The sequence below is a fragment of the Apium graveolens genome, chromosome 5 (genome assembly GCF_009905375.1).
Source record: "Apium graveolens cultivar Ventura chromosome 5, ASM990537v1, whole genome shotgun sequence".
Lineage (NCBI taxonomy): Eukaryota > Viridiplantae > Streptophyta > Magnoliopsida > Apiales > Apiaceae > Apium > Apium graveolens.
The window spans coordinates 261,319,181-261,346,770 of NC_133651.1; the positions used below are offsets into that span (position 1 = coordinate 261,319,181).

General features: G+C 34.7%; 1 protein-coding gene across 5 annotated transcripts; it reads right to left on the bottom strand.

Moving 5' to 3' along the window:
* Positions 1-414: 414 nt before the first annotated feature.
* Positions 415-6,828, bottom strand: LOC141725126 (pantothenate kinase 1). 5 transcript variants are annotated; one of them, XM_074527545.1, is made up of 10 exons: positions 6,540-6,828; positions 6,109-6,318; positions 5,130-5,182; positions 3,322-3,438; positions 3,019-3,138; positions 2,359-2,453; positions 2,188-2,281; positions 1,456-1,587; positions 1,113-1,225; positions 415-928 (listed from the first exon to the last, which is right to left on the bottom strand). In XM_074527545.1, exons 1-10 carry the CDS (start codon positions 6,583-6,585, stop codon positions 736-738), a joined length of 1,173 nt encoding a protein of 390 aa, XP_074383646.1. In that variant the 5' UTR covers positions 6,586-6,828; the 3' UTR covers positions 415-735. The 5 variants fall into 5 exon arrangements, with proteins under 5 accessions (XP_074383646.1, XP_074383645.1, XP_074383647.1 ...); XM_074527544.1 differs by having other exon boundaries at positions 2,188-2,287; XM_074527546.1 differs by lacking the exon at positions 5,130-5,182 and having other exon boundaries at positions 2,188-2,287; positions 3,322-3,449.
* Positions 6,829-27,590: the final 20,762 nt, after the last annotated feature.

Below are 27,590 nucleotides of genomic sequence, written 5' to 3' on the forward strand. Positions count from 1 at the left end.
AATACTCAACTTAAAAATGCGTATTAGACGGGTATTTTTGGCCAAAATTTTCAAAAGTGTTATTTTTGTCACAAACTCTAAAAACAGAGGGATTTTTGTCATTTTTTTCATAATACACTTACTTTACTAACCAATATTTCTATTATCTTTTATGTGGTTAGGATTAAAGACAAACATGAATTTCTTAAAATGCGTGAAATTCAAACAAGCTCATTCAAAATAGGACAATGGGAGTATAAACTTAAAAATCTTCTTTTAAACCAAATCTTGTGTATAAACTTAAATTGTTTAGATAAACGAATTTTCAGGCGGTTTTTCCACCTAATTTGTGTATAATACTCGCAATTCAAATGTTGCAATAACACGTCAGTACAAGAACACATGCGACCTTCACTCAAAGTGATGGGCCAAAGATGACAGGAACATATAACTACTCTTAATATATTACCAATTGGTACATGGCTTGAAGATGGGATTACAGTTTTTACACATACATTGGGTAAACAAGTACATAAAAAAGTACAATATGGTAGACATCTACCGTACAACAATTTGTATGCGTGTTATTTTTGGTTCTACTATAATATCAATACCTGCGGGACAGGTTATGCATACTTTTCCTTCAATCAATTAGAAACCCCGTGAACTTAATTGTCCTCAAAGCATGCTTAATAGGACCGGTTTTTGCTATCTTCGGAAGAGGAAGATTTAATTACTATATGTGTGTTATTTTTATTATGACTTTGGGTCTGCAGGAAGTCCCCTGCATTGATCATCTCCAGTACACTGTACACCATTTGGAAGTTGCTCGATTAACTGATGAGATATCAATTCCCCAGAATTTTTCTTCTGGTAGCTCGTATAAGCCCCCAAGGCTCCAAGAAATCCCTCATGCCGTAAGAACATTGCTTTTGCCTCACCTTTTGACCTGAAACAAATTGTAGAGGCATGACTTTTAACGAAGTCGAATGCAGTAATCAGTCTCTTTACTTAAAAGACATGAAACTCATTATTATGTCTGCAAACAAAAGACTATATTCCACTACTGACTACAACTAATCTGTTGTGACTGCATTACATATGGTAACAACTCTACTCAGATAATTATTTACCAGAAATCAACTGCAACAGATATTGTATCCATGGTAAATTCATGACCTCGAATGAAGAATCCTCCAAAGAAAATTCGCTTAAGACCAAAACGAAGAGCATTCAAGTAAGAGATCTGTGGATCAAGCAAATCTCAGGTTAACGAAATAAGGGATACTAACGACACTACACATTTTTATAATTAAGGAAACAGTTTTTAGGTGTGATAAAAGTCTACCCAATTGATATCGGCAGGCACAACTATCGGTAGACACACTCAGGGAAAAAAGGAACTACATTCTTTTTCATATACATATATTAGTGAAATCAAAGTGCTTGCAAGAATTCATTCTTACTGAGGCTCACCTGTCCAATATTATTTGAAATCATACGTAAGAGTGATCTAGCCACATCTTCAGGTCTGTAGTCCTCAAGTTCTTTATTTTCAGAAATTGCCTTGCCAAAACTAGAGGCAATAGTTGTGGATGAAAGGCCAATCTGTTAAGAGTCGGTTCCATCAGTCAGAAGTTATACACTCCACCTAGATATTACTACTTTTCCACACGCACAAATCTTGAATTCAATCGTATATGAAGATTAAAGAACTAACGATGTGAATATCAGTAATACCAGTCTTTCACTGACAGAATGACTATTAGTAAAAGAAACCCTCCACTCCAGAGAATGTAAACATGGTGCCCAAATTCCAATGGAAATGTTAAATCCTACATGTCTACCGCCTATAATGTCCTTCCGCGGGATAAAAAAAGAAAATCACACCATTTTTGTGAACCTATATTAAACCCTCAATCTAGTGGACCATGTAAACTTAAAAGTTAAAACTAAGTCAAACTATACAGAGAATGATACTACAATGGAACTGGAACAAGCAGCTTCTCCAGTTTTTTTATCAATTTTACGTTTATCGTAAACTTGGGCAACTTGATCAAAAGGGTACAACAAAGGATTAAACCTTCACTCTCCAGAAGCACCAGACTAGTACAAAATATATACTTCCGTTGAGTAAATTTCAACTTCGTAGTTGCCTCATCCCACAAATTACATGATTTTAGCATATTGTTCAAGTATAATATATACCTTTGAGTAGTCGAGTCCACCATAAATGTCTCCAACAAGCATGTCAATCACTCTATTGTTTCCCTCCTGACTCAGCTTCAGCAACTCGTCAAAACTGGAACTAAAGATTTTGCTTATGAAGACTGCCTTCAGTAAAACTAATTGTAATAGAATTAAAAAAGTGGCTACTACCTTTTGCAATTTGTCAAAAGCTTCCCTAAACCCCAAAAAGTGCCACCACCAACACTAGTTCCACTAACTCGCTCAAACTTTTCATCTCCTTCAACCTACATTTGTCAATTAAAAGTGGGACTAAGTACAAGATCCAAATTGTAAATCATCCATGCAACTTCAAAACTCGACTCTTAATTTTAGGGCATTACGGGCTCAGCGAAACTGAAACACATATATAACAAAACAAATATACTCTACAAATAACATATGTATCTATTAATGTCAAACTGTCTATCATTTACCGATCCATACATAAAATTTATAAATTCAGATCTCAATTCAGCTGTACAAGAGAATGCGACATCTACTGGCAAGTTGAGATGTTCTCCAAAGTGCAAACATCCACTTTTAAAACTCGCCTAATCTCAAGGGCTTCCGGCTCCCACATAGTGTACCAGGAGCTTTATCTTATATTTTTAATTGCCTGTTTATGGTACTGTACTAATCTACTATGTCCAAAAAATAACAGAAACTTGATATTAGGCCGAAATTTTTTTATCGACAAACTACAGCCAAAAACTGATTTCTAGTTCTGGAAGAGGTAATAACCCTTTATACATCTCAGAATCCTTTCTTTTCACATAAGATACACTAAATGGAGTATACAAGGAGTAATACCTTTATCATGCTAACGCCAGACCCAATATTTACAAGTAAATATGGATACATATCATTGTGGTCAATCTGCAGATACTTTTTATGTCCATTCATGTATGTAAAAGCTTCTTGATTAATTGCCTACAAAGGAACAAGCCAATTGAGCATGTAAGAAAATCATTTTTATACATTTAAAACAAGAAAGTAGGGGAGGGTGATAAAACAATAGAAGAATGAGATATTAACATCAGACATTTAGAGAAAATAGCTCAAAGAAAGAGATAAAATCCATAATCCAATCAAAGCTTTGCGATAATATCCTACCTTGAGAAGAAAATTAGCACCAGCAACAAGGCAATCCATTTCGTCTACCTTGTCAAGATTAAGGCCAAGCCTTTCCATAAATAAATCAGCAAACTTGAATGCCCCACCACCTGTGGCCTTCACATGGACTACAATCGGTCAATAAGAATATTGTGTACTTCAGATGCATGTACACTGATAACGCGTGGAAAAATTATATCTTGGTCAAATAACATGAAAACAGATCATAGCCCTGTGGATAGCCCACTTCCCTTGGTAACAAAAGCTCAAGAGATCTAGCATTAGTGGCATATGTGTGTTGAGTATTTTTAAGATCTACGATTGACCTTTATTATCAAAAATAACATGATAACAAAGTTTCATATTGTATTGAAATAAACACTTTCCAACTAAATTTCCAGAGGAAAGGTATACATGAAAGGGAATTAGGAATACTCCATGTATGTGAAGAAATGAGTATCCAGGGTGCATACTGGGATACGTCATGTAGCGTGTCCTTTCAGGGGAGGGGGGTATACACAGAGTGGCAAAAAATTGTAGATAAATTATAGTTTTAAAAAACCTTAAAATTTTTTTTATTATTTTTTAGACTTTATGGTGTTCAATATATCAACTTTGTTTTTCCTATTTGGGACACAAAAGCTGCTCGTATCTTCTCCACTTTCCACATAATTCAAGTTTTACAGTTTTACTGAATAAATTCTAATATAGAATGTTGCTCCAGTGGGATTCTTATTTAATTGTTACTTGTTTATAGTTCGAGAGACAGCAATATTTGTGTTGAAAGACTATATAATAATATCTATTTGTCCCTGCTTTCTAGTGAATTTATCATAAATAACATCCATACATAAATTACTAACTTATATGTATAATGCAGCTCCCCTGCACCCAAACCCCATATTATCATATTTGCCGAATCCGCGTTTCCCCGCACAATGCACCTGTAACCATGCTTCTTAGCATGGAAAAGATATACGACATACCTATATGACATGCAGATAAGAATAAAGAGTGCAATGTATTAAGTGCAAAGCAAAAACTGTGAACCAGAATTGTGAACGAGACTTTAGAGGGTCAAGGAGCTTGAGAACATCATGTGCTCGAACTTTCCAACATAAACTAAAAGACCATCCAGTATGTTCTGATGTGAAAAGATTTATTATGAGCAAAATAGATGGTCTTGATTAATTTGTGAAAGTAGACAACGAGAACCTCCAACTAACTTCACCTCGAGGCCTAAACTTTTAAACATATACCAGTGACAAGGCGCAGTTTAGTACTTTTTCTTTATAGGATGGGCCCTGGACCAAACTGCTTTACTTATGTGACAAAATTAAGCGATGTCGGACAACTTTAGAAAAGATGGATTATCGAACAAGAATAAGATAAAACTTTGGTGTATGACGATGAACCGCAGAACACCTACTACACCAAGGGTTTCCCAACCGTGAAAGCCAGAAACCTATAAATAGTAACCCATAAGAGACCCAATTTAACATTTCAATTATGTCCCAAAATCATGTCTAAGTAATATGTGGGGAATTATATCACTTGGAGAACAAAACCTTAGTATTAAACCTAATGGACTAAGGCCCGTAAACAATTGGGCTTAGTTAAAATAATCTAAATAAATTAATAAAATAAGAGCCTCACATACAAAACAATAAAAAAATAATGTTAATTCTCTCTAAACTAAATACATATAATATAAAAAATTCTCCACTTCCGTTCATCATTATTAAGTAGTGTATATGTGAGGAAATTGCTTAAATATCATAATCTGATCCTGTTCATTGTTGTGTTACCTTTATAAGATTCCTATCACCAGCAGAATGTTGTTTTTCATCTGGTAAATCACCTGAATTTACAATTGTGGAAAAAGAGAACAAATCACAACCTAAAAAGGAACATTGTAAATTTAAAAACACCTTGCATTTACTGCTAAAAAAGCGGACAGCCAGTTAACATTTATCGTAATAAATATTTTACTGCGTTGAAATACATTGTCTCCATTTATCTTCATTATATATAGCAAAAAGTGGGAAATACACTGCCAACATGTTAAAATTCAAATTCTGGGTTTTTGTATTGAGAGAGATCAAGAATTTTCACTATTTTTTAGATTCATGGACCAAATTCAATTCAGTGGGTGAAATAATCTTTGAAGTGGCCGTGAATTCCGCCAATCAACCTCAATAGTAAGAAATTATAAGTTCAAATTTCAAAACTTTAATTCTCTTTATATATAAACTCTTCTCTCGCAAAAAAGAATGACATTTATAATTAATTTGTATTTTTTATCAGGGTCCTACATACAAAATATACAACTCCACATAAACAATCTTGAACACAAGCCCTTTTGTCAGTTTTCCTGATTTGTATACAATTGTACCTACTTAATAAGGCAATTTGTCCAAATACACCTTCATCATAAATTAGAAAAGATGCAACTGCATTTTACAAATTAACATTATTCAAAGTGTAAAAACTAACTTCGCAACAACTTAAGTTTATTTACCTGGTTCGCTAAATATGTCAACTACATGAGTTAATTAAATTTCCCCTATATCCTGCAAGAGGTTATGCAACTTATATATCTACACATAGAACGTAAAATGTATCTTTTTAAAGTCATGACGTCTTTGCCATGGAAAGAATGATATTTAGCTCAACAAGTACAGATGAGCATGAAGCAACTAAAACCAAACCTCTTAGCACAGAAGAAGCTTACAATTGAACCAAGCGAGGTTGATAAAAAAAAGAGACAACAGTACAGAGCAATACCATGGGTAGAAAGCTGATTGGAGGAAATGAAGTCTAAGCAATCATTGATGTTTGTGGTCTCAAACTTAACAAAATGCAACCTTCCCTTTCCAATAAGGCATATCTCAAGATCATCAGAAATGTCATTGCTTTCCTCCAAAGACCTGTTTTCTTGACTATCAGCGGAACAATTATCTGTACTAGAGAAATATACCATCTTGATGAGAGTACCTGGCATCATACAGATGATGACTACTACATTAGTCAACACAATCAAAAAACACAATAATTATCATTGTACACTATTACATTATACATATTTTTTCATAATAATAAAAAAAAATCTGAAAAACTGAATGGGCATTAATTAATAAGATCAGAATGGGGTTATAAAAGGCAAATAAGTAAAAGAGAATCCGGAGTTGGACTTGTATAATAGAAAAAGTAAAAACCTCCAATATCGAGAGCGAGATTTGCAGATTGATTCCATTCTTCCATCACACAAAACAAGAGTGAGGGGGGGGGGAGGGAATAGAGATAGATACACACAGGACAGAGACACACACACTCCCCCTCTTTCTTGAGGACTACGAATTTGGAACTTTGGAATCGGAACACAGAGAGAGTCGTGTCGTACTGTCGTCTACCTTATGTTTTGGGATTGTTGGGTCTGGGCCTCTGGGGGTAACCAGGAGATTTATCTCATGTTGATGTTAACAAAGAAATAAGATGCAGCGGGGTATTTTTTGTAAATGCAAGAATTGTGTTTATATTTACGAATATGCTATTAAGATTTTGGGTTAAATATCACTTTGGTCACTGAAATCAGTGTCTATTATCAAAATTTTGATTATTTTTATTCTGATTTCTAATGTACCATTTTAGTAGCGGATAATGACAACGTTGTTATATTGAACAGTTGACTTAACGAAAAAATTAACAAAGTCAAAGTGGCGAGTATGTAACGAATACGTGGCAGGTGCCTCGGCGTCTGACGTGTTTAGAATATATATTAAGAAAATGAAATAATTGTTATATGTAATATATATCCTAAAGTGAACGGTTGTCGAGGTATTAACATAACTGAAATAAAAAAATTGGGAATTAAAAATCCTAATTGCTCAATTGCTCTTGAAGAAACCTCAACTCTATTCGCACTACAAGAAACAGAAACAGAGTAATAGATATCACCCTTTTAACATCGGTTGGAAATGCCACTGATGTTAAAATAAGTTTTAACATCACTTGGTTTTTAAGCGATGTTAAAGAGTTTGTAGACATCGGTTAAAAATATAACCATTGTTTGTTCTCAGTTTTTTTTTAAAATACGGCTACATCAGTCTAGTCTTAAAGCAATGTCTAAAACTCATTTTAAAAATTGTCCCACTACCTCCCTTTTTCATCCCCGCCTTAACCAAATTTTCACAATTGATTCTCGCCCTAACCATTTTTTTCCTTCCCGCCTAACACACACTATGAGCTACTCTCTTTCCTTTCAAAACACATTTTTAAAATAATAAAAATTAAAAGTGTAATAAATTAAAAAACCTTAAAACTAAAAACATAAAGCATCATTTTCTCATCACCAAAAAGCTCTCGACTCTCCCCCTTTTTCCCTTTAAACGTAACCCTAGATCTCAATTTGTTCGATTACAACTTCAAACCCCGAGTACAACTTTTGATTCTTACTTTCTCTTTCTTTTAAGAGTTCGATTAAAGCTGACTTATTTCATTTTTTGTTTGTTTCTTCAACAGATCAAGCTTAAGCGTGTAGTTTGTTGTTGTTGTTTTAGTGGACTTGGGGCTTGGAGTTTGTATTAGTTCGAATGCGAACTTAAAGCTTAGATTTTGCTAAGGTATTTGGTTTGGAATTGAAACTTTATCCTATACTTATGTGTGCGTGTAACGTGTTTGCATATAGTCCCCTTCGAGCTTTCTTATAAAGGTTCAACCTTTTTTACTCTTTTTTTAATTTAAGTATTTAAATTTATTTTTGTTATAAATATTGATGTAAAGATTGAATCTTTGGGAAATTATTTTACTTTTCTTGTAATATGTATCACTGACTGTTGTTGTTGAGCCTGGTCGGAACACTAAGGATGACTCTATCTCGATTGTTGGAAGGGTGGGTAGATTTGTTGTTATAGTCACTTCAAATTATCATATAATTTATTTTTTATTAGTAGAATTGCCATTTTTTATTCACAAGAAAATAATTCATGTATACTAAATTGTCATTAGTTTTGGTATTGATAGACGCGCTGATAACAAGATTGTCGGCTTTGGTGTAGAGAACAGGTCATATTAGTACGGTATGAATAGGTGGACAAGAGTTATTGTTGAGAAGCCATTCGTCGTGATTCCGAGTCATCTTTAGAAGTAAATAGATGTTTAAAATAGTACCTTGATGAGGACCAGATATTCAATTATACTCTGCGACATTCTATTTATGATCTCTGTGCCTCGATTATCTAGTGCTTTTACTAATCCCGGTGATGGTAAGTGTAATTTATGACGATTCTGTTGGTATAGTTTAAGAAGCGTATTTATCAAACCGAAAGCATTGTAATGCGTATTTACATGATAGAACTACGCCTAAATTTGATGACCCTAGCATTAAATAAATTTTTCATGTTTTAAGAAATATCTAAAATGAACAAAAATATCTGCAGCAACATGCAACCGATTAAAGTTGGAGAAAATAGACCAGGTACTGCCTGAAAGATACATTATCTATCATCCTATGGCATTCAGATTTGTCCTATTGTTTTCTTCTGTTATAGCTACATAAATCTTGCTTATATTAGAGCTTATGTGTTTTAAATTTGATAAAAGATATTAATGAACATGATGAAACTGAGTAATATTATAGCTAATTCATCATTAGCCTGGGGATTATTACTCTGGTATTCTAAAATAGCATAAAAGCACTACTTTAGGGGTACCATTTATTGTTTGTAGTGTTATTTTAAGTGCACTTTGTATCTCCTTTTAGCGATCCAATTAGCGTTAGTATCAACTTTGTTTCTTTTTCCACACTTTCACTGTGAGGTCTAGTTTGCAAGAATCACTGGTAAGTTCTGTAATTTTTAAGCATTCAATGCTTTGAACTCTGAAACAAATACTGAAATAACCGATTGCTTTTCATTTTGGGGTGAAGTATCCAATTATGATACTTAAGGACCAACTATTTTGTCTTCTGGGACCTAATGGAGCTGGGAAAATGACAGCAATCAATTGTTTGACTAGAATTACTCTTGTGACAAGTGGAGATGGTGAATGTGTTTCTGGTGTACAATTTCATCAGTTGCAACTGATCTATAATAAAACAGGCTAGTGATATTTGATGTTTTTGGAACATCATTAATCTTTGGTAATTCGGTTAATTTCATTACCATGCTCTAATGGTTAGCGGGGATCCATGTGCTGATGGTTGCCAATGCATCTATCAGATCAATGTAAGTGTCTCTCCACCTAGTTCTCTTTTATCATGCATGTATGCATCTTTTAGTTAACCTTAATAGGGCAATTCACAAGAATGAGGACCTGCAGTTTGGATTCTTAGGTCATACTGATAATTATTGATGTATCTGCAATTGAATACAAACCTGGCTTCAGAAGACCCTGAAAGGCATATGTCATAGCCTATTTGTTTATTCGAGGATTTAACTCAACTCAAATAAGAATGTAATAAGTAAATTGTGGATCTATCGTCAGAGAGATCTCACAGAGTAACATATGTCAAAGGATTTAGAAGCATTGTTCATCTGCAGACTTGATGACTTAATTCACTGGAAGAAGCTCAAGCAATTGATCAAGCCTCAGTGATATAAATCAAGATTGTGGATTTAATCAAGTGACAGAGATCTCGTCAGGGTATCAATCAATTACAGGAATTTAATCTGAAGAAAATCAAGACTTGGAGAAACATCACAGAAGTTAGTCATTCATGAACCAGACAGTACATCGAGTGTCAACATTCAAGTGGTGAAATGGATTCAGTGATTTTCAGAAGATTGTCAGAAGAGTGGTTGCTGTTCAAGAGTAGTATTAATTCTCTATTAATTAATTAAGTTATTTAATTTAATTAAGAAAATAAATTAAATCTGCAAAGATTAATTTATTGATTAATTGAATTAATTGGTTAATTAATTCTGAATTAATATTATGCATTTTTCAGAAATAATTTTGGATTTATATTCAAAAAGAAAATCAGCAAAACAGATTTGAACTGGTATGACAATTAGATTGTCATACCGAAAGTCCTACCAAGTCTTTCTGGATAGTTCTACCAAGTCATTCTATTGTCCTACCGATAGTCTTTCCAAGTCAAGTAATTGTCCTACCGAAAGTTCTACCAGTTCAAAAGATTGTCTTGCTAGTTCATTTTGGATTGTCTTGCCGAATGTCATGCTGATTCAATTCGAGTGATCTGTTTACTTAAACAAACAAAAGCAGATCATTTTGGATAATACAACAGAATACTCAGCCAACCACTGAAGAACACAAAACAAACAGAAGCAGAGAAATTATTGTAAAATTCTCAGAGCATTGATTTCTAGCAGTTATTGTTAAATCCAATCCACTAGAAATTCTTTTGTTGTTCTTGTGTAACTATCTAGCGAATCAAAATCCCTAGAACTTAATCTCAAATCGCTTTTAGCATTTGATTCTAATTATTGCAAAAATAGAAAAAGTTCATGTCGAATTTATTCTAAATTTGTGATAATTAATTTGAGATTAATTCCTTGTAACAGATACCGTTGTTGTAACACATTTCAAGTTTAATAAAGTTTTATTTAACTTGAATTTTGTTTTAATTTTTATTCCGCAATTTATTCGATTAAATGGTATTGTTTGTATTCAACCCCCCCTTCTACAAACATATTGGGACCTAACAATTGGTATCAGAGCCTTCTGATTAACGTACAAATCAAGATCCTAGACTTTTGTGTTTCTTTCACTCCTTGAATTTTTTTATTCACTCAAAAATTCATAATGACTACATAAAAAGTTGGAACCGTTAAAATTCCACTATTCGATAAAGAAAATTATGTTATGTGGAAGAAGAAGATGCTATTGTTTTTACAAGTTGCTAATCCCAAATATCTGGAAGTGTTAAAGAAGGGTCCAAAAATTCCAATGGTTATTGAACCAGAGGTAATAGAAAATGATGTGATGATCACCAAAGCTAGAACTTATGTGAAAGATCCTGAGGATTTCTCTCCTGTTGAAAAAGAAGAAGCCTCCATGGATGCTAGCCTTCAATTAATTTTAGTAGATTCCCTTGATCCCTTGATGAATAGACATGTGATGAATTGTAAAGATTCCAAACATATCTGGGAAACTATTGAGGTTATTAATGAAGGCACAGAGGAAGTTAGGGAGAACAAGTTAGAAATCCTAACCTCTGAGTATGAATACTTTAAATCCAATCCAGGAGAAGGAATCACTGAAGTGTTTGAGAGGTACAATGCATTGATCAACAACCTGAACATTAATGGTAAATACTATTCCATCAGGGAGGTCAACAAAAAGTTCCTTTTAACACTGCCAACTCATCTCGAACATAGAATCACTGCCATAAGAGAAGCAAGAGATCTGAGTGAGATTTCTTTGGAAAGGCTCTATGGTGTGTTAAAGACTTATGAGTTGGAGCAGATTTAGCAGAAGGAAGTTTACGGGAAAGGAAGAGTGGTCAGCACGTCTACTGCTTTAGTAGCTGATGAACAACAACAACAACCACAATATCAACAACAATCTCAACAGTCAGAAAGAATGGTACAGTCTTCCAAGGTTGAAGAAAATGTGATAGTAGCAGAATTTGATCCTCCTACTACAAATCAATCAGGAGATGATTTTTATTCCTTGGAAGAACTGGAGCAATTGGAGGATGAGTCAATGGCCCTGATTGTCAAGAGATTCTCAAATGTCAGATTCAAAAGGAATCCCAAGTTCAAGTACAAGTCCAACTATAACAGATTCCAGAAAGGTGGATCTTCATCCTCTAACACCAGCAGTGGTGGGTACAAAACAGGGATGGTTGATCGAAGCACCATTCGATGTTTCAACTGTAATGAGTTGGGACACTTTGCCACAAAATGCAGGAAGCCAAAACAATTTAAGAAGAACTCTTATGATTCTAATCAGAAGAGTAAATTTGAAAGGGCTTACCTGGCAAAGGGAAGAAGCTGGGATGATACAGACAGTGAAGATGAAGAAGTTGGGAATCTTGCTCTCATGGCTAGTGATGCAAATACCTCATCGTCAAGAAAAGAGGTAAAATTTACTGATGCTGAATTAGTTTATCATCTAGGAGGTTCCTTAGATTGTGCTCGTCGTGATAATGAATTGTTAAATCAACAAATCAAAGACCTTGAGAAAGAGGTCAATGAATTAAGACTTGTGCACATTAATCAAGATAAATTAAAAGAACAAGTATCTTTTCTAGAGAATAGAGTTGACTGTTATAGACAACTTGAAAATATTCTCAAAGACAAGATCACCGGTCTTGAGGCTAAGGTTAAAGCTTACTTCAATTCTTGTTCGAAGTCCAAAGAGTTTTACTATAAGCAAGCTGTTAATCATACATCTGGAATAGGTTGTGATTACAATGCTGCTATTGGAAAATTAGGCATAAACTCCCCTCCTCATGTATGTTCTAAAGGCAGGGAAGTACCACATGTGCTTAAGGGTGTTGATGAACCCCTCTATAAAGAATCAATTGCTGAACCATTTGATGAGACCTCATTTAATATTCAATAAGAAATTCGTGTTGAAGATAATGCTAATGAGAAAGCTGTCTCCAAGTCAAGTGTGTCAAAAGTTCCAGTCAAGATTGTGAAAGCAACTGAGACTAACTCAGACACACATGAGTTGGATAACACAAATGCCATGTCTACCATGCATAAGTTGCCTATTGTTAATCACTCTCATAAAGCATGTGGTGTTCCTGATTGTATGTCTTGTGCTTTTAATCTGATATATGCTTATTTCAATGGCAAGCATGTTTCTAATGATAAGACTACTCCTCGTCAGCATGTGAATAATAGAAAGCATGATAGGTCTAAGACTGCTAGTCCTCCTAAAGCTAGAAAGGAGACATTTGTGCCTAAGTCTAAACAGAAATTTGTCAAGGTTGTTCACAAGGTCAAATGTCCAGTCATTGAGAAAGTTGAGAATATTAAAATTAAGAATATTGTTTTGCCTGATAAAGGCCAATTTTTCAAATATGCCGGACCCATCCAAGCTTGGGTTCCAAAGAAGGTCTAATCCATTTGTATTGCAGGGCATTAAACAGGTACAACCGGTAGTGTGGATTCTTGACAGCGGATCGTCAAGACATATGACCGGAGATAGAGCCCTGCTATCAAATGTGGTTGAGAAAGCTGGCCCAGTGGTTACCTTTGGAGATAACAGCAAAGGTTTAACGGAGGGATATGGCTGTTTGCTAGCTGGAAATGTTGTCATTGAAAATGTGTATGTTGTGCAAGGACTTGAACACAATCTGCTTAGCATTAGTCAGTTCTGTGACAACGGCTACAATGTTTTATTCGACAAGCTGAAGTGTCAGATTCTGCACAAGAAAAGTGAAAAACCCTCCTTGATGGGAATCCGGAAAGGAAATCTGTTCGTAGCTGACATGAACTCTGGAAGCAATCCTGAAGTCAATTGTTTCTATGCAAAGGCATCGTCAGATGAGAGTTGGCTATGGCACAAGAGACTTTCTCATCTCAATTTCAAAACAATGAATTCTCTTGTAAAAAGAGAATTGGTAAGAGGTCTACCTCAGCTGGAATTCTCTCCAGAAGGACTATGTGAGGCTTGCCAGAAAGGAAAGTCAAAGAAAGCAAGTCACAGAGGCACTGACACATCTTCCATAACTGGTGTTCTGTAATTATTGCACATGGATTTATTTGGACCAGTTAATGTCCTTTTGATGTCAAAGAAGTGTTACTGTCTTGTGATAGTTGATGACTATTCCAAGTATACGTGGGTTTTATTTCTTCACTCTAAGGATGAAACACCACAAGTTGTGATTGATCATATCAAGATGATTGAGTTAGATTCTAACGTCCCTGTTAGAGCAATAAGGTCAGATAATGGAACAGAATTCAAGAATTCACTTCTCAATGGATTATGTACAGACAAAGGGATAACCAGACAATTTTCAGCTCCTAGAACCCCTCAGCAAAATGGAGTGGTAGAAAGGAAGAATCGTACATTGATTGAAGCTGCCAGAACAATGTTAAGTGAATCAGGTCTTCCAATGTACTTTTGGGCTGAAGCTGTCAATACTGCATGTTATACTCAGAATCGAACTCTAATCAACAAAGACTTCATGAAAACTCCTTATAAGATTTTGAATGAACAGAAACCTTCTATCAAATACTTTCATGTATTTGGTGCCAGATGCTTCGTGCTCAAGGATGGAGATGATCGTCGTGGTAAATTCGAGGCAAAGACATATGAGGGTATTTTTGTTGGATATGGAAGAAGATCATACAGAGTGTATATCATTGATCAACGCAAAGTAACTGAAAGTGTCAATGTTACATTTGATGACACTAAACTCCCTAGTATCCAAACTGAAGATCCTTCCGAGAAACTGAAGTTTGATGATATGTCAGATTCAGAATCAGAACATGGTCAAGAACCTGAGTTTGTTGCTGGTGAAGAACCTGTTAATCATGATGATACTCAAGGTAATAGTGATGGAAACTTTGGCAACAATGGAGATACCACTGCTATTGACGGAGAATCTTCAAGTCAACATGGCAACAACTCAGGGGGAGATGCTGAAGGATCATCTAGTAGGACACAACATCCCAATGAATTTCAAGGCGAATCATCAAGATCAAATCTTCCAAGACAGACTATCTGGAATAAAGCTCATCCTTTTGAGTTGATTATTGGTGATCCAGATGTTGGAGTCAGAACTAGACGTGCTACTCAAAATGAGTGTCTGTTCTCAGGATTTCTTTCTGAGATGGAACCTAAGAATATTGAAGAAGCACTAACTGATCCAGATTGGGTGATTGCTATGCAAGATGAGCTCAATCAGTTTGAAAGTCAATAAGTCTGGAAACTGGTACCTAGACCTACACACAAGAAAGCTGTTGGTACTAGGTGGGTATTCAGGAATAAACTAGATGAAGATGGTGTGGTTACAAGAAACAAGGCAAGACTGGTAGCAAAAGGGTATTCTCAAGCTGAAGGCATTGATTATGATGAAACCTATGCTCCAGTGGCTAGACTTGAGGCCATCAGGATATTTCTGGCATTCACAGCATTCTCAAACTTTAAAGTTTATCAAATGGATGTCAAGAGCGCCTTTCTGAATGGAAAGCTGGATGAAGAGGTATATATAGAGCAACCTCCTGGTTTTGAAGATCCAGATCATTTGGATTTTGTCTTCTTTCTTTTCAAGGCTATCTATGGACTCAAACAGTCTCCGAGAAAATGGTATGACACTCTCTCTGAATTTCTTATTGAAAATAGCTTTATTAGAGGTGTCATAGACAAAATTCTCTTTTCTAAAAAACATAAGAATGATACTATATTAGTCCAAGTCTATGTGGATGATATAATATTTGGGTCTACTAATGATAATCTCTGTAAGAGATTTGCTAAGTTAATGCACAGCAAGTTTGAAATGAGCATGATGGGAGAGCTGAAGTTCTTTCTTGGATTACAAGTAAATCAAAGGTTAGATGGAACATTTATTTGTCAATCCAAGTATCTCAAGGAACTCCTCAAAAAGTACAATCTAGAGGACTCTGCATCAGCAAGAACTCCATCAACTACAGCTGTCAAGCTTGGACCATGTGAAAACTCCATTAAGGTAGATGTCACAAGCTACAGAGGTATGATTGGCTCGTTACTCTATCTTACTGCAAGTAGACCAGATATTATATATGCTACATGCTTATGTGCAAGGTTCCAAGCGGATCCTAGAGATATTCATCTCGTTGCTGTTAAACGAATCTTAAGATATCTTTAGGGAACACCAAATCTAGGTATTTGGTACCCTAAAGAATCTGATTTTAACCTTGTTGGATATACAGATTCAGATTATGCAGGAAGTGTTGTTGATAGGAAAAGCACCTCAGGGAGTTGTCAATTCCTAGGTAGCAGACTAGTCTCGTGGTACAGCAAGAAACAACAAACAATTTCCAACTCAACGGCTGAGGCTGAATATATTGCTGCTGGAAGCTGTTGTGCTCAGATCTTGTGGATTAGGAACCAGCTACGAGACTATGGCTCTGTATTGAACAAAATTCCTATTTTATGTGACAATACAAGTGTAATAGCCATCACCAACAACCCTGTGCAGCACTCGAGGACAAAGCACATTGACATCAGGTATCATTTTATTAGAGAGCACGTCATGAATGGTACTGTTGAACTATTTTTTGTTCCAACAGAAGAACAAATAGCAGATATTTTCACTAAACCACTTGATGAATCCACATTTACCAGATTAGTTGGTAAATTGGGTATGTTGAATAGTTTTAGTGATTAATCTAGTTAATATCTGAGATCTGTTCTTGAATGAATTTACAAATGAATTTTTCATAAATGAAAAATTCATTTGCAAATTTATTTTATCATTTTATCATATTTCTTGCTCTTTTCTATGTAATTTATATTATCTTATCTGTTTTATTTACTCTACTTGTTAACTTCAAATATCTCAGAATATTTTATTTTCTCTAAAAATATTTTTCTATGAATTTTATTTGCTAAAATTCAACAGAAATCTATTTTTGGAATAAAAATAATTAATTCTGAAATATTGTCTTTGTTTTTATAAATATTTTCTGTAAGTATACAATTGTCTTTCTACTGGAATGACAATCGGCAAGACAATTAAAATTGTCTTGCTGAAAATCATTTCAGTACATATATATATTTATTTATGTGTGGTTATTTTGATTTTAATGCTGCTATGACAATCGACAAGACAATTGAAATTGACTTGCTGAAAGTCATTTCAGTCTAATTGTATTTTGTTTTGTTTATCAGTATAGTTTTATACTGGCAAGACAATCGGTATGACTATCAATTGTCTTGCCAGTAATAAACCTTATATATAAATATTTCCTTTTATTTTATACTGGTATGACAATCGGTATAACAATCAGATTGTCATAGCAGTTATATATTATTATTATTGGTTTTATTTGTTTTTTTTCAGATTTGCCTTGTATGACTATCGGTATGACAATCGGTAAGACTATCCCGAATTGTCATACCGGTTGTCTACTTATAAGTTTTTTTTGGTTATTTTATTAAGTCATTCATTCAGTTTTTGTTTTTCAAAATTTCAACAGTCTCTCTTCCCCTCTCTCTCTCTTCGAACAACAAACACCAATTCCATCGCCATTATCTCCTTTGCTCGAGTTCTTACTCAGCAATCTTACTCCTGTTATATATACTTACATATATATATACATACAGGAGTGCTGCCAAAATTTTTTCAAAACTTTTTTCGAATCATTTTTTTTCCTTCAAATTCAGTTTGTGTTTGTTGATTTTGGGTAATTTTAATTTTAATTTTAATTTCTGTTTTGTGTCTTTTGGCTTTTCAAATCTGCGTGTGTGAGTTAAGAATTTTAACGAGATATATTTCTGTCTAAATTTTTTGATTATAATTAATTTAATTCGAATTATTAAATTAATTTAATTAATTCGAATTTTCTTAATATTATTCTTAAAATTCTGAAAGTGTGTGTCTTATTATTATTTTTAAATGGCTCTTAATTTCCAAATTGTTTCGCATAATCAGGTTGGTTATTTTAATCCAGAAAAATGTGATGTGGAAAAATTTAAGCCATGGATTAGATTTTTAAATGACCATTCGATTGTTAGCTCTGCTATTAAATCAAATGTGATTTTAAATGTCGATATGCTTAGACTGATTTGCACAACCTCTACTGTGGCCGATGATTCAAAATCTTTTTCATTCACCGTGGCAAACACACAATATGTAGTTGATGAAACAGTCATCAATCGAGCGTTAAATTTTCCATTGGACAATTTCTGTAATTTACCCTCTGAAAATGATATCACAAACTTTTTTCATGCTATTCACTATCAGGGGGTGATCAATTTAACCAAACTTTCAAAATCCAATTTGGTGTCTGAATGGGACATTTTCTTCGATACACTTTCTAAAGTGTTTGCCAACTGCACTAAATCCAACTTTCACAACATCACTTCCACTCTACAGTATATTGGTCTTGTGGTTGTTTTCAATCAAAGGATCAATTTTGGCAAACTACTTTTTCCCATTCTCTTGAGACGTCTCACTACTGCCTTACGTGATCATTCTACAAATCGTAGGGTCTCGTGTTACTATGCTCATTTTCTCATGCTTATAGCAGATCATCTTCTCACACCTGAGCACAAAGCCCTTTTTGCTAACTCCGCAGTAACCGAACCCCCTCCTGTAAGCAAAAAGATTTACACCCGCCAAGACACAACCTTCAAATTCATGCAACTTCCAGTACTTGTATCTGCTTTCATGGCCACTTATATTCCCTTACCTATTTTCAATCTTCCCGGTCATGAACAGCAAGCTCAACCTCCAGTGGTTCAAGCCACCCAGGCTCCTCCAACATCAGATGCTCTTCCATTACAGGTAGTAATTCCTCACTCTCACTCCATTCCTACTTCTGTTGAAAGACCCCCAGTGGTTGATAGGGATGACCATGAAGTTGTAGAACCACAGCTTCAATCCCAGGTCATAGAGCCAAACACAGAGTCACAACCTATCTCAACCTCTCCCCCACTGTCTAAAATGTTACCCAGAAGATTAATAGGAAGTAGTGTATTGTTAAATGTGAGTGAACCATCAGCTCTGCCTCCTCCCAAGAAAAGAATAACATATACTGAGGCATCTGAAAGCCCATCCTTGTCCTCCCAACATGACATGGACTTTGAAATGGCCAATGAACAGTTACTAGAGACATTCTCTCAACAGGATGAATCTATTGAAATTCGCCATAGGGCCATGTCATCCTGTACTGAGTCAAGCACAATTCCATTACTCACAATGGAACCATACATACCAGTAGATGATACTCAGGACACAGAGCGAGGAGTGCAAATAGAGTATGTTACAGTGCCTGCCATAGTTACGGCAGAAGAGCAGTCACATGCTTCTGAGGGAAAATCTGACTCTCAGCCACCTTTAATAGAGTCATTTTCTCCCCTCCCAGATCCAACACCTCTGGCTCCCTCACGGGATTCTCCACTCGCAGATTTATTTGGAGAAAGTGGAGGGCAACTCGATCAATCTATCCCTGAAGCAATTCAGACATCTATTTCACATGAAATGATAGGTTTGACTGAGGATCGGGACTCGCGAATTCCCATTGCACCACCACTGACCTCTCTTGAAGAGGCTAGGGTGATTTTAATAGCAGGTACAGAAGAACAGCAACAGGAAGACTCCTCACGAGCAATTATATTGAGAGAAACATAAGCACGTGAGGTGAGTGAACCAAACACGAGTGAAATTCAGGTGAGAGCACACACAGACACAGACACTGAAAACCTGTTAGCTCAAATTTTTGCTTTAAAAGAAGAACTTGCTAAAAGCCAAGCTGAAGCTAAATCATTCAAAGCACAAGTGGTTGAACGGTCTTCTTCTTCCACCTCTGTCAACAATCAGCTGGCACTCATCAGGAATGATATCTCAGATCTCAAGACCACTGTCATACCAAAGCTCAATTCCATTCAGGAAACTCCAACTTTATCAGCTGATGACATTTCTAACTTCTGCTCTCTACATACAAGAATGACTTCTCTTGAAGACCTGGTTGAAATGAATCATGCACTGGACTCCTCCAGATTTCTAAAGATAGAAACGGGCATGGAACATCTTAATGAAGGAATGAAACATTTGTATTTCATGATCAAGAATTCTCACTGCCCTAATGAAGAACAAAGAACTTACTTTGAAGGGCCTTCTGGTGGAGGTTCAGGCTCTGGAGGTGATGGAGGTCATGGAGGTTCTAAAGGAAAGTCAGTAGAGGATCCCTCAACTAAGGGGGAGAAGAAAGGGAGTAGTGGAAAGGGAAAAAAAAAAGATACCTCTGCTGGAGATAAAGGAAAGGCTGATGATGTCTACTACAGTGGAGAACAGGATGACTTTGATATTTTTGACATTCCCACTGAACCAGTCTTGGAAGATAAAGATGGTTTATTTGAAGCTGAAGAGGAAAGTGATTTTGGAGAATGGGAAGAGGAAGCTACAGTGGATCCTATCTTTGAGAAAGAGTTTCAGCAGCAGCAGTCAGAGATGAAAAGAAAAGAAGCTGAACTCAAAAAGGTCTCCCAAATCATTGACATGAGGAAAGACATACAAAGAACGGAAACTCTTCAAAAGCAATGTCTTCATGACATTAAAGCTTAAGAAAGGAGAAGAGATGTCAGACTGAAGATTGGTGAAAAATGGGATGAAGCTAGGAGAGTACTTGATATGCCTCAGCTGAGCACTAACAATGATAGGCAGTTCCTACATCTTCTTGACAAGCTGGAAATCTCAAATCCTAACAATGACATGTACATGAATGCTATCAAGACTGAAGTCTCAAGGATCACAGCTGCTTTTGACAGATCCCTAAATGAGATGAGCATTTTTGTATATTGTCAGAGTGAAGGATCTTTCAAGGTGTCACTTCATCTGTTTGAGAATCGTTCTTTGTCAGAGATTTGGGTTCTTCTCAACAAAGTAAAAAGAAGCTCAGAATTGAATGAAGTTCTTCGAGAAAGGCTTAAAGAGTTTGCCAGCAGGGCTAGTCCTCAAGTGGTCAATAATCCTCATCAGGTGAGATTCTTTAAGTATGATTGTCTTCAAATCTGTCAGCTAGATGTACAATCTCTTAAAGACTACTCAGCTAAGCATCTGGTCTGGATGGAACATCATTTAAGAACTGCTGGATACTCATCCATGTTGAAGACTCAAGCTGCTGATTTGATTCAAGCTTATTGTGAAAAGAATATTAAAAGGTACAATCAGTTCAAGAATAAGCTGAAGTCAGTTAGAGTTCAACCAGTCAGACCAGCAAGCTTCACTTCAGAAAAGGATCGTGTCTTTGACAAGGAGTTGCTTCAAGATCTAGAAGAAGGTGAAGTCAGAAGAGAAGACAACTGAAGTCAATTAGCTCAAAACTCAATGTAATATGATTAGAGCTTTATGAATCAAGATAGAATAATGTAGTTATATGTTCAGGACAGAGGAACATCTATCTTGTATTCACTTGTAAATTTCTTATGCAATCTGGAAAATGTTAAATATAATCCAGAACTTTTCTGCTATTTACTTTGCATTACTGTTTATATCTTTTTCTTATTTGTTAGTTGAGTTATCCTCTAGGTATTTGTTGTTATTGTCTAACAAGCAAATAGGGGGAGATTGAAAGAAATATGTCATAGCCTATTTATTTATTCGAGGATTTAACTCAACTCAAATAAGAATGTAATAAGTAAATAGTGGATCTATCGTCAGAGAGATCTCACAGAGTAACATATGTCAAAGGATTTAGAAGCATTGTTCATCTGCAGACTTGATGACTTAATTCACTGGAAGAAGCTCAAGCAATTGATCAAGCCTCAGTGATATAAATCAAGATTGTGGATTTAATCAAGTGACAGATATCTCGTCAGGGTATCAATCAATTACAGGAATTTAATCTGAAGAAAATCAAGACTTGGAGAAACATCACAGAAGTTAGTCATTCATGAACCAGACAGTACATCGAGTGTTAACACTCAAGTGGTGAAATGGATTCAGTGATTTTCAGAAGATTGTCAGAAGAGTGGTTGTTGTTCAAGAGTAGTATTAATTCTCTATTAATTAATTAAGTCATTTAATTTAATTAAGAAAATAAATTAAATCTGCAAAGATTAATTTATTGATTAATTGAATTAATTGGTTAATTAATTCTGAATTAATATTATGCATTTTTCAGAAATGATTTTGGATTTATATTCAAAAAGAAAATCAGCAAAACAGATTTGAACTGGTATGACAATTAGATTGTCATACCGAAAGTCCTACCAAGTCTTTCTGGATAGTTCTACCAAGTCATTCTATTGTCCTACCGATAGTCTTTCCAAGTCAAGTAATTATCCTACCGAAAGTTCTACCAGTTCAAAAGATTGTCTTGCTAGTTCATTTTGGATTGTCTTGCCGAATGTCATGCTGATTCAATTCGAGTGATTTGTTTACTTAAACAAACAAAAGCAGATCATTTTGGATAATACAACAGAATACTCAGCCAACCACTGAAGAACACAAAACAAACAGAAGCAGAGAAATTATTGTAAAATTGTCAGAGCATTGATTTCTAGCAGTTATTGTTAAATCCAATCCACTACAATTCTTTTGTTGTTCTTGTGTAACTATCTAGCGGATCAAAATCCCTAGAACTTAATCTCAAATCGCTTTTAGCATTTGATTCTAATTATTGCAAAAATAGAAAAAGTTCATGTCGAATTTATTCTAAATTTGTGATAATTAATTTGAGATTAATTCCTTGTAACAGATACCGTTGTTGTAACACATTTCAAGTTTAATAAAAGTTTTATTTAACTTGAATTTTGTTTCAATTTTTATTCCGCAATTTATTCGATTAAACGGTATTGTTTGTATTCAACCTCCCCTTCTACAAACATATTGGGACCTAACAGACCCCAAGTTGGCCACGAGTTTAGAGTTTCTCGAACTCGCATGTATTACTAGGCTCTGGAATCCTCCATCGCACGAGACTTTCTTGATAATGGATGCATTCCTTATATGTGTTATAATACTGATGGAGTACATACCACCTGTTCATATATGACTTCTTCCGATGATCCATATTTTTTAAGGTTTTGTACAGCTTATGGAGCCCCTTCTTCCCATGTTTAGTATAGGATAACTTGTTATAGACTCTTCAAATATAGATAACAAGTATTTACATAAAGAGATTTTCGAAGTGAGTCGATTGATGCACTTCCCATTCCTCAGGCATGTTAATATAAGTGTTCCCATGTCATTTTTAATTTTTACATAAGTTGCAGCTTTATGTATTGCATGTTTTGTGTTTCTTCAGGTGTTAATATTGATTGTTATACCGAGTTTGGGGTTTAACGATGGAGAACACAAGAAATGTCCTTAAAGTCATTCTCATTTTCCATTGGATGTGATCAAGACAAGGCTGCAAGTTCATGGATTAACTGAATTAGCTCGTTCCGGTCATAAAGGTATGTGAGGATAGATATACTAGTACATTATTACTGCATAAAAGATTTGTGGCACAGTTGTAGTTTATTGTCACCAGCTTTCAAAATATAATACGAGCTAGAGGGCTATATATCATATACAAACAGGTGGTATCATGTGGAATGATCTATATATCTCCTTACAAGTGAAGCCTCTGAAGCTCATGCCTCCTAGCAACTTATACCAGTTGAAGTCGCCAAATATATGTCATTCATTTTGGATTGTGAACTAAATTAAAATGCTGGTTGATCTTATAAATTGTACAGTTACTGAGGAAGAAGCAACTAAGGCGTATGATATAGCAGCAATCAAGTTCAGGGGTGTAAATATAGTGACCAACTTTGAGCTGAGCAGATATGATGTTGAAGCCTTTGCACTAATTGCGGAGTTAAAGTTTGTAATTTAGATGTTTGTATTTTAGTAAAAGCCAATTATGTGTATTTATGGTCATAATATTGATGTTTGTTTTTTGGTGGATGTTTGGATGTCAACTGGTGTTAATATATTGGATATTTGGATGTTAAAAAACTGGTGGTATAGGATGTTAAAAAACTGGTGGTATTAGATGTTTGTTGATGAAAATAAAATTGGCTAGTGTGATATAGTTTTGCTTTATATGTATGCAAGAACAAGATTCATATACTAATCAAACCTAACAAATAACTGATGTCCTATAGAGGTTTGACATCAGCTTATTACATAGCAACTGATGTCTCTTATGAACAAAATATCAGTTTAGTTTAAGATGACCGATGTTAAATTACATCTTTAACAACAGTTCAAAAGTTATCTTAAATACAAGCTTACATAACTCATGTCTAATATTATAATTTACATTAGTTCATAAAATAACCGATGTTAAAAGTACTTATTTATAACGTCCTAATTTTCATAAACGTTGTCTTTGTCTTTTTTTCTTTGTGTGTCACATGCTTAAATTGATAGAAATTAAAAGATAAACTATTATTGAACTCATGTTCATGTGTTAAAATGTAATATACTAGAGAAAATACATCAGTTTCTAAGTTAGAACTGTTATCTACTGGTATCTTAGACATCAGTCTAAAACCGATGTCTAAAATTCTGGACCTTTCTCTACACATGCAAAGACATCGCTTTTAAAAACTTTTAACATTGGTTTATAACCGATGTCTTTTGACATGTTTCTTATAGTGTCAACTGCAAACTTGCCCCGATTTCTTCGATCTTGCTCGTAAATCTTCTTCAATGAGAGATGTACGTTTAATCGATATTGAACAAACTCTACGAGACTGTATATGTATGATGCATGCCCTTGTATATTTTTGTGATATGTGTTCATAATTGATATATCATGGTTGTAAACGCCGTTTATGTGTTATTTTTGTGATTTACATATGTTTACTATTGAAATCATATCATTTTTATTTTTGTTCTTGTGTTTAATTAACAGTATGTATTCGTCTATTATTATTTACATACATCACCATGGGGATTTTGAACATAAACCTAATCCACAGTACGTAGGTGGTGCTGTGGAAGTTATACCTGGATTTGACTCTGATTTGTTTTCGTTTAGAGACTTGGATGATTTTACTGTTAAATGTGGCTATGCAAAATCTGACTTAGTGTATTTTAAAAATGATGGTCGAACTTTTGAGAGTGGTATGAGACTTTTGTATGATGATAGTACTGTGAGAGCTATTGTAGACATTAATAAACCAATTGATAAAATTGAATTGTATATTGACCATTATGACGTGGATGAGGTTATTGATAATCAGGGAAATGAAAATAGTAATGAGGCAGACGAAAATTCTAATCATGGAAATGAAAATGGTAATAAGGAAGATGAAAATGGTAATTGGGGAAGGGAAGATGGTACTGAGGGAAGTGGGGATGATAATGTTCATGATGATCCAGAATATGGTTATGAGGAAGATGATGTAGAGACTGAGAGTGATGAATCTGAAGATGAGAAAGGCTATGATTTTTCTGTGACAATGATGAAGAGTTGAGAGAGTTTAGAGAGAAAAAGATGAAATATAAGGATTCCTTGAAGCAGAATCATGGTAATCCTCTTGAAATTAGAGAGGAAATGATGAGTTTAAGTGATGATTTTGAGTATGCTTCTGATGAGTTAAGGTCAGATTCATCTTCCAGTGAAGATGAAAATCACAAGATTGGCTACGTTGGCCCTCCCAACCCCAAGATCAAGAAAAGGAAAATAAATAGTGTTAAATATGAGCAAAAAATGACACAATAAAATGGGAGGTGGGAATAAAATTTGCAAGCATGGCAGAGCTTAGAATGTTATTAGGCAAATGGAGTCATGGAGACAAGAGGAGTCCATTTTATAACAAATGATGCACAAAGATGTCAAGTTAGTTGTGAAACTGAATGCAAGTTCTACATTTGGTGCAGTAAAGACAAAGACTCAGACAACTGCACTATCAAGACCTTATTTGGTGAGCATAACTGCAGTAAGCCCTATTTAAATAAGCTTGCTAGTGTGAAATATCTGACAGAATTGTATGGGGACAGGATAAGGAAAAATCTATAATGGAAAATAAAGGAAATGACAGAGGCTATCAAGCAGGAGTTGGAGATAGAGGTGCCCAGGATTAAGATTTTGAAGGCGAGAAAGGCTTCCCTAGATGGTGTACATTATACCTGGAAACATTTCGTGTCGTGTATAAACGTTCGTGTACTTTCGTATTTTCGTGTATCAAACCTTAAACCCAAACCCGACTCGGATTTGGATTCGTGTACCAATTTGGTGACTCTAATCTGGAATTAATATATTCGTGTTTACCCGCTTTAGTACACTAAAGTACACGGATTATATATGATAAAAATTAATTATTAAAAATATAATAGATAATTAAATGGTTTTAAATAATGAAAACAAAGTTCCCAATAAAAAAGTATGAAACAAGTGAAAATGTTTTTGTGTACAATAAACTACAAATTGTTCAACATTCAAAATAATTAAAAACATAAAGTCATCGACTTGACCTTGCTTGTTTTTTGCATCCATGACCATGAATCTAAAAATAAATAGCATAGATTTAGTTTAACATTAAAATATTTTAAAAAGAAATTAACAAATTTAGTTTACCGATAACAAATGTCTTAAAACCCATGAATGTCCAAGTCTAAAAGTGAAATAATGAAGTGCTCATATAGTTAAGAAATAATAGAAATATAATTTGGTATTTATAATTATATATATGTTATTTAGAATAGGTAAATTCACATTTGATATGTTATATATATGTGTGTGTATTATATATATTTAAAAATTTAACTATTTATTTGTTAGAAGCAATTGATGATATCAGCAAAAACTATCAGAAGTTCACATCATAACTTATATCAACGGATGATGATATCAACGGATAATGATATCAACGGATGACGAAATCAGGATTTGTCACATCAGTTGATCTTCGATAAGGAAAAGGAAACAGGAACTCAAGGAGGTGAAGGACTTTATCTCAGAAGCATTGTATTAGGTTTCCTTGTTGTTAATAGAATAGGATTCCTTATACATTATGTAGTTGTGCTCTATATAAAGCACAAATTAGGTTCATGCTATAAGCATTGCGAACATTGTTATATCTTTCGCATAACCTATCAGCTCTCAAGGATATTTGTTCATCCTTTCGAGAGAGTACGTTTGTAATCAGTTTTTATCTGTTAATATAAAAACTGTTGATTCTGTTGAAGTTTGTCGAATTGATTGTATTAACTATATTCACCCCCCTCTATAGTTGATTAAGGGCCTAACAATTGGTATCAGAGCTTGTTGTTAACATACAAACAGTTTAAGATCTGAAAATCAATCAACAATGTCAGACAAAGAAGAAGAAACACAGAATCCAAAACCACCACCCCCAGCCATATCACATATTAGCAGCAACATGAGTAGGTATGAAGCAATCAAGGTGACAATCATGAAGATACATGAATATCCAATCTGGAAAGTCAAGATGACCATGTGTTTGGAAGCCACAAATCCTGAATATCTAAACAGGATTTATGATGGTTCTCATAAACCAAAGAAGGTAGTTGCTTCTGTTGGAGGAGAACCAGAGAAGATGGTTGACAAAGACAATAAGGACTATACTCCTGAAGATCTTTCATCTATTATGGAGGATGCTAAAGTCAGACACATCTTGCACAACAGTCTTGATAGTGTTATGTCCAATAGAGTTATTGGATGTAAGACAGCAAAAGAGAT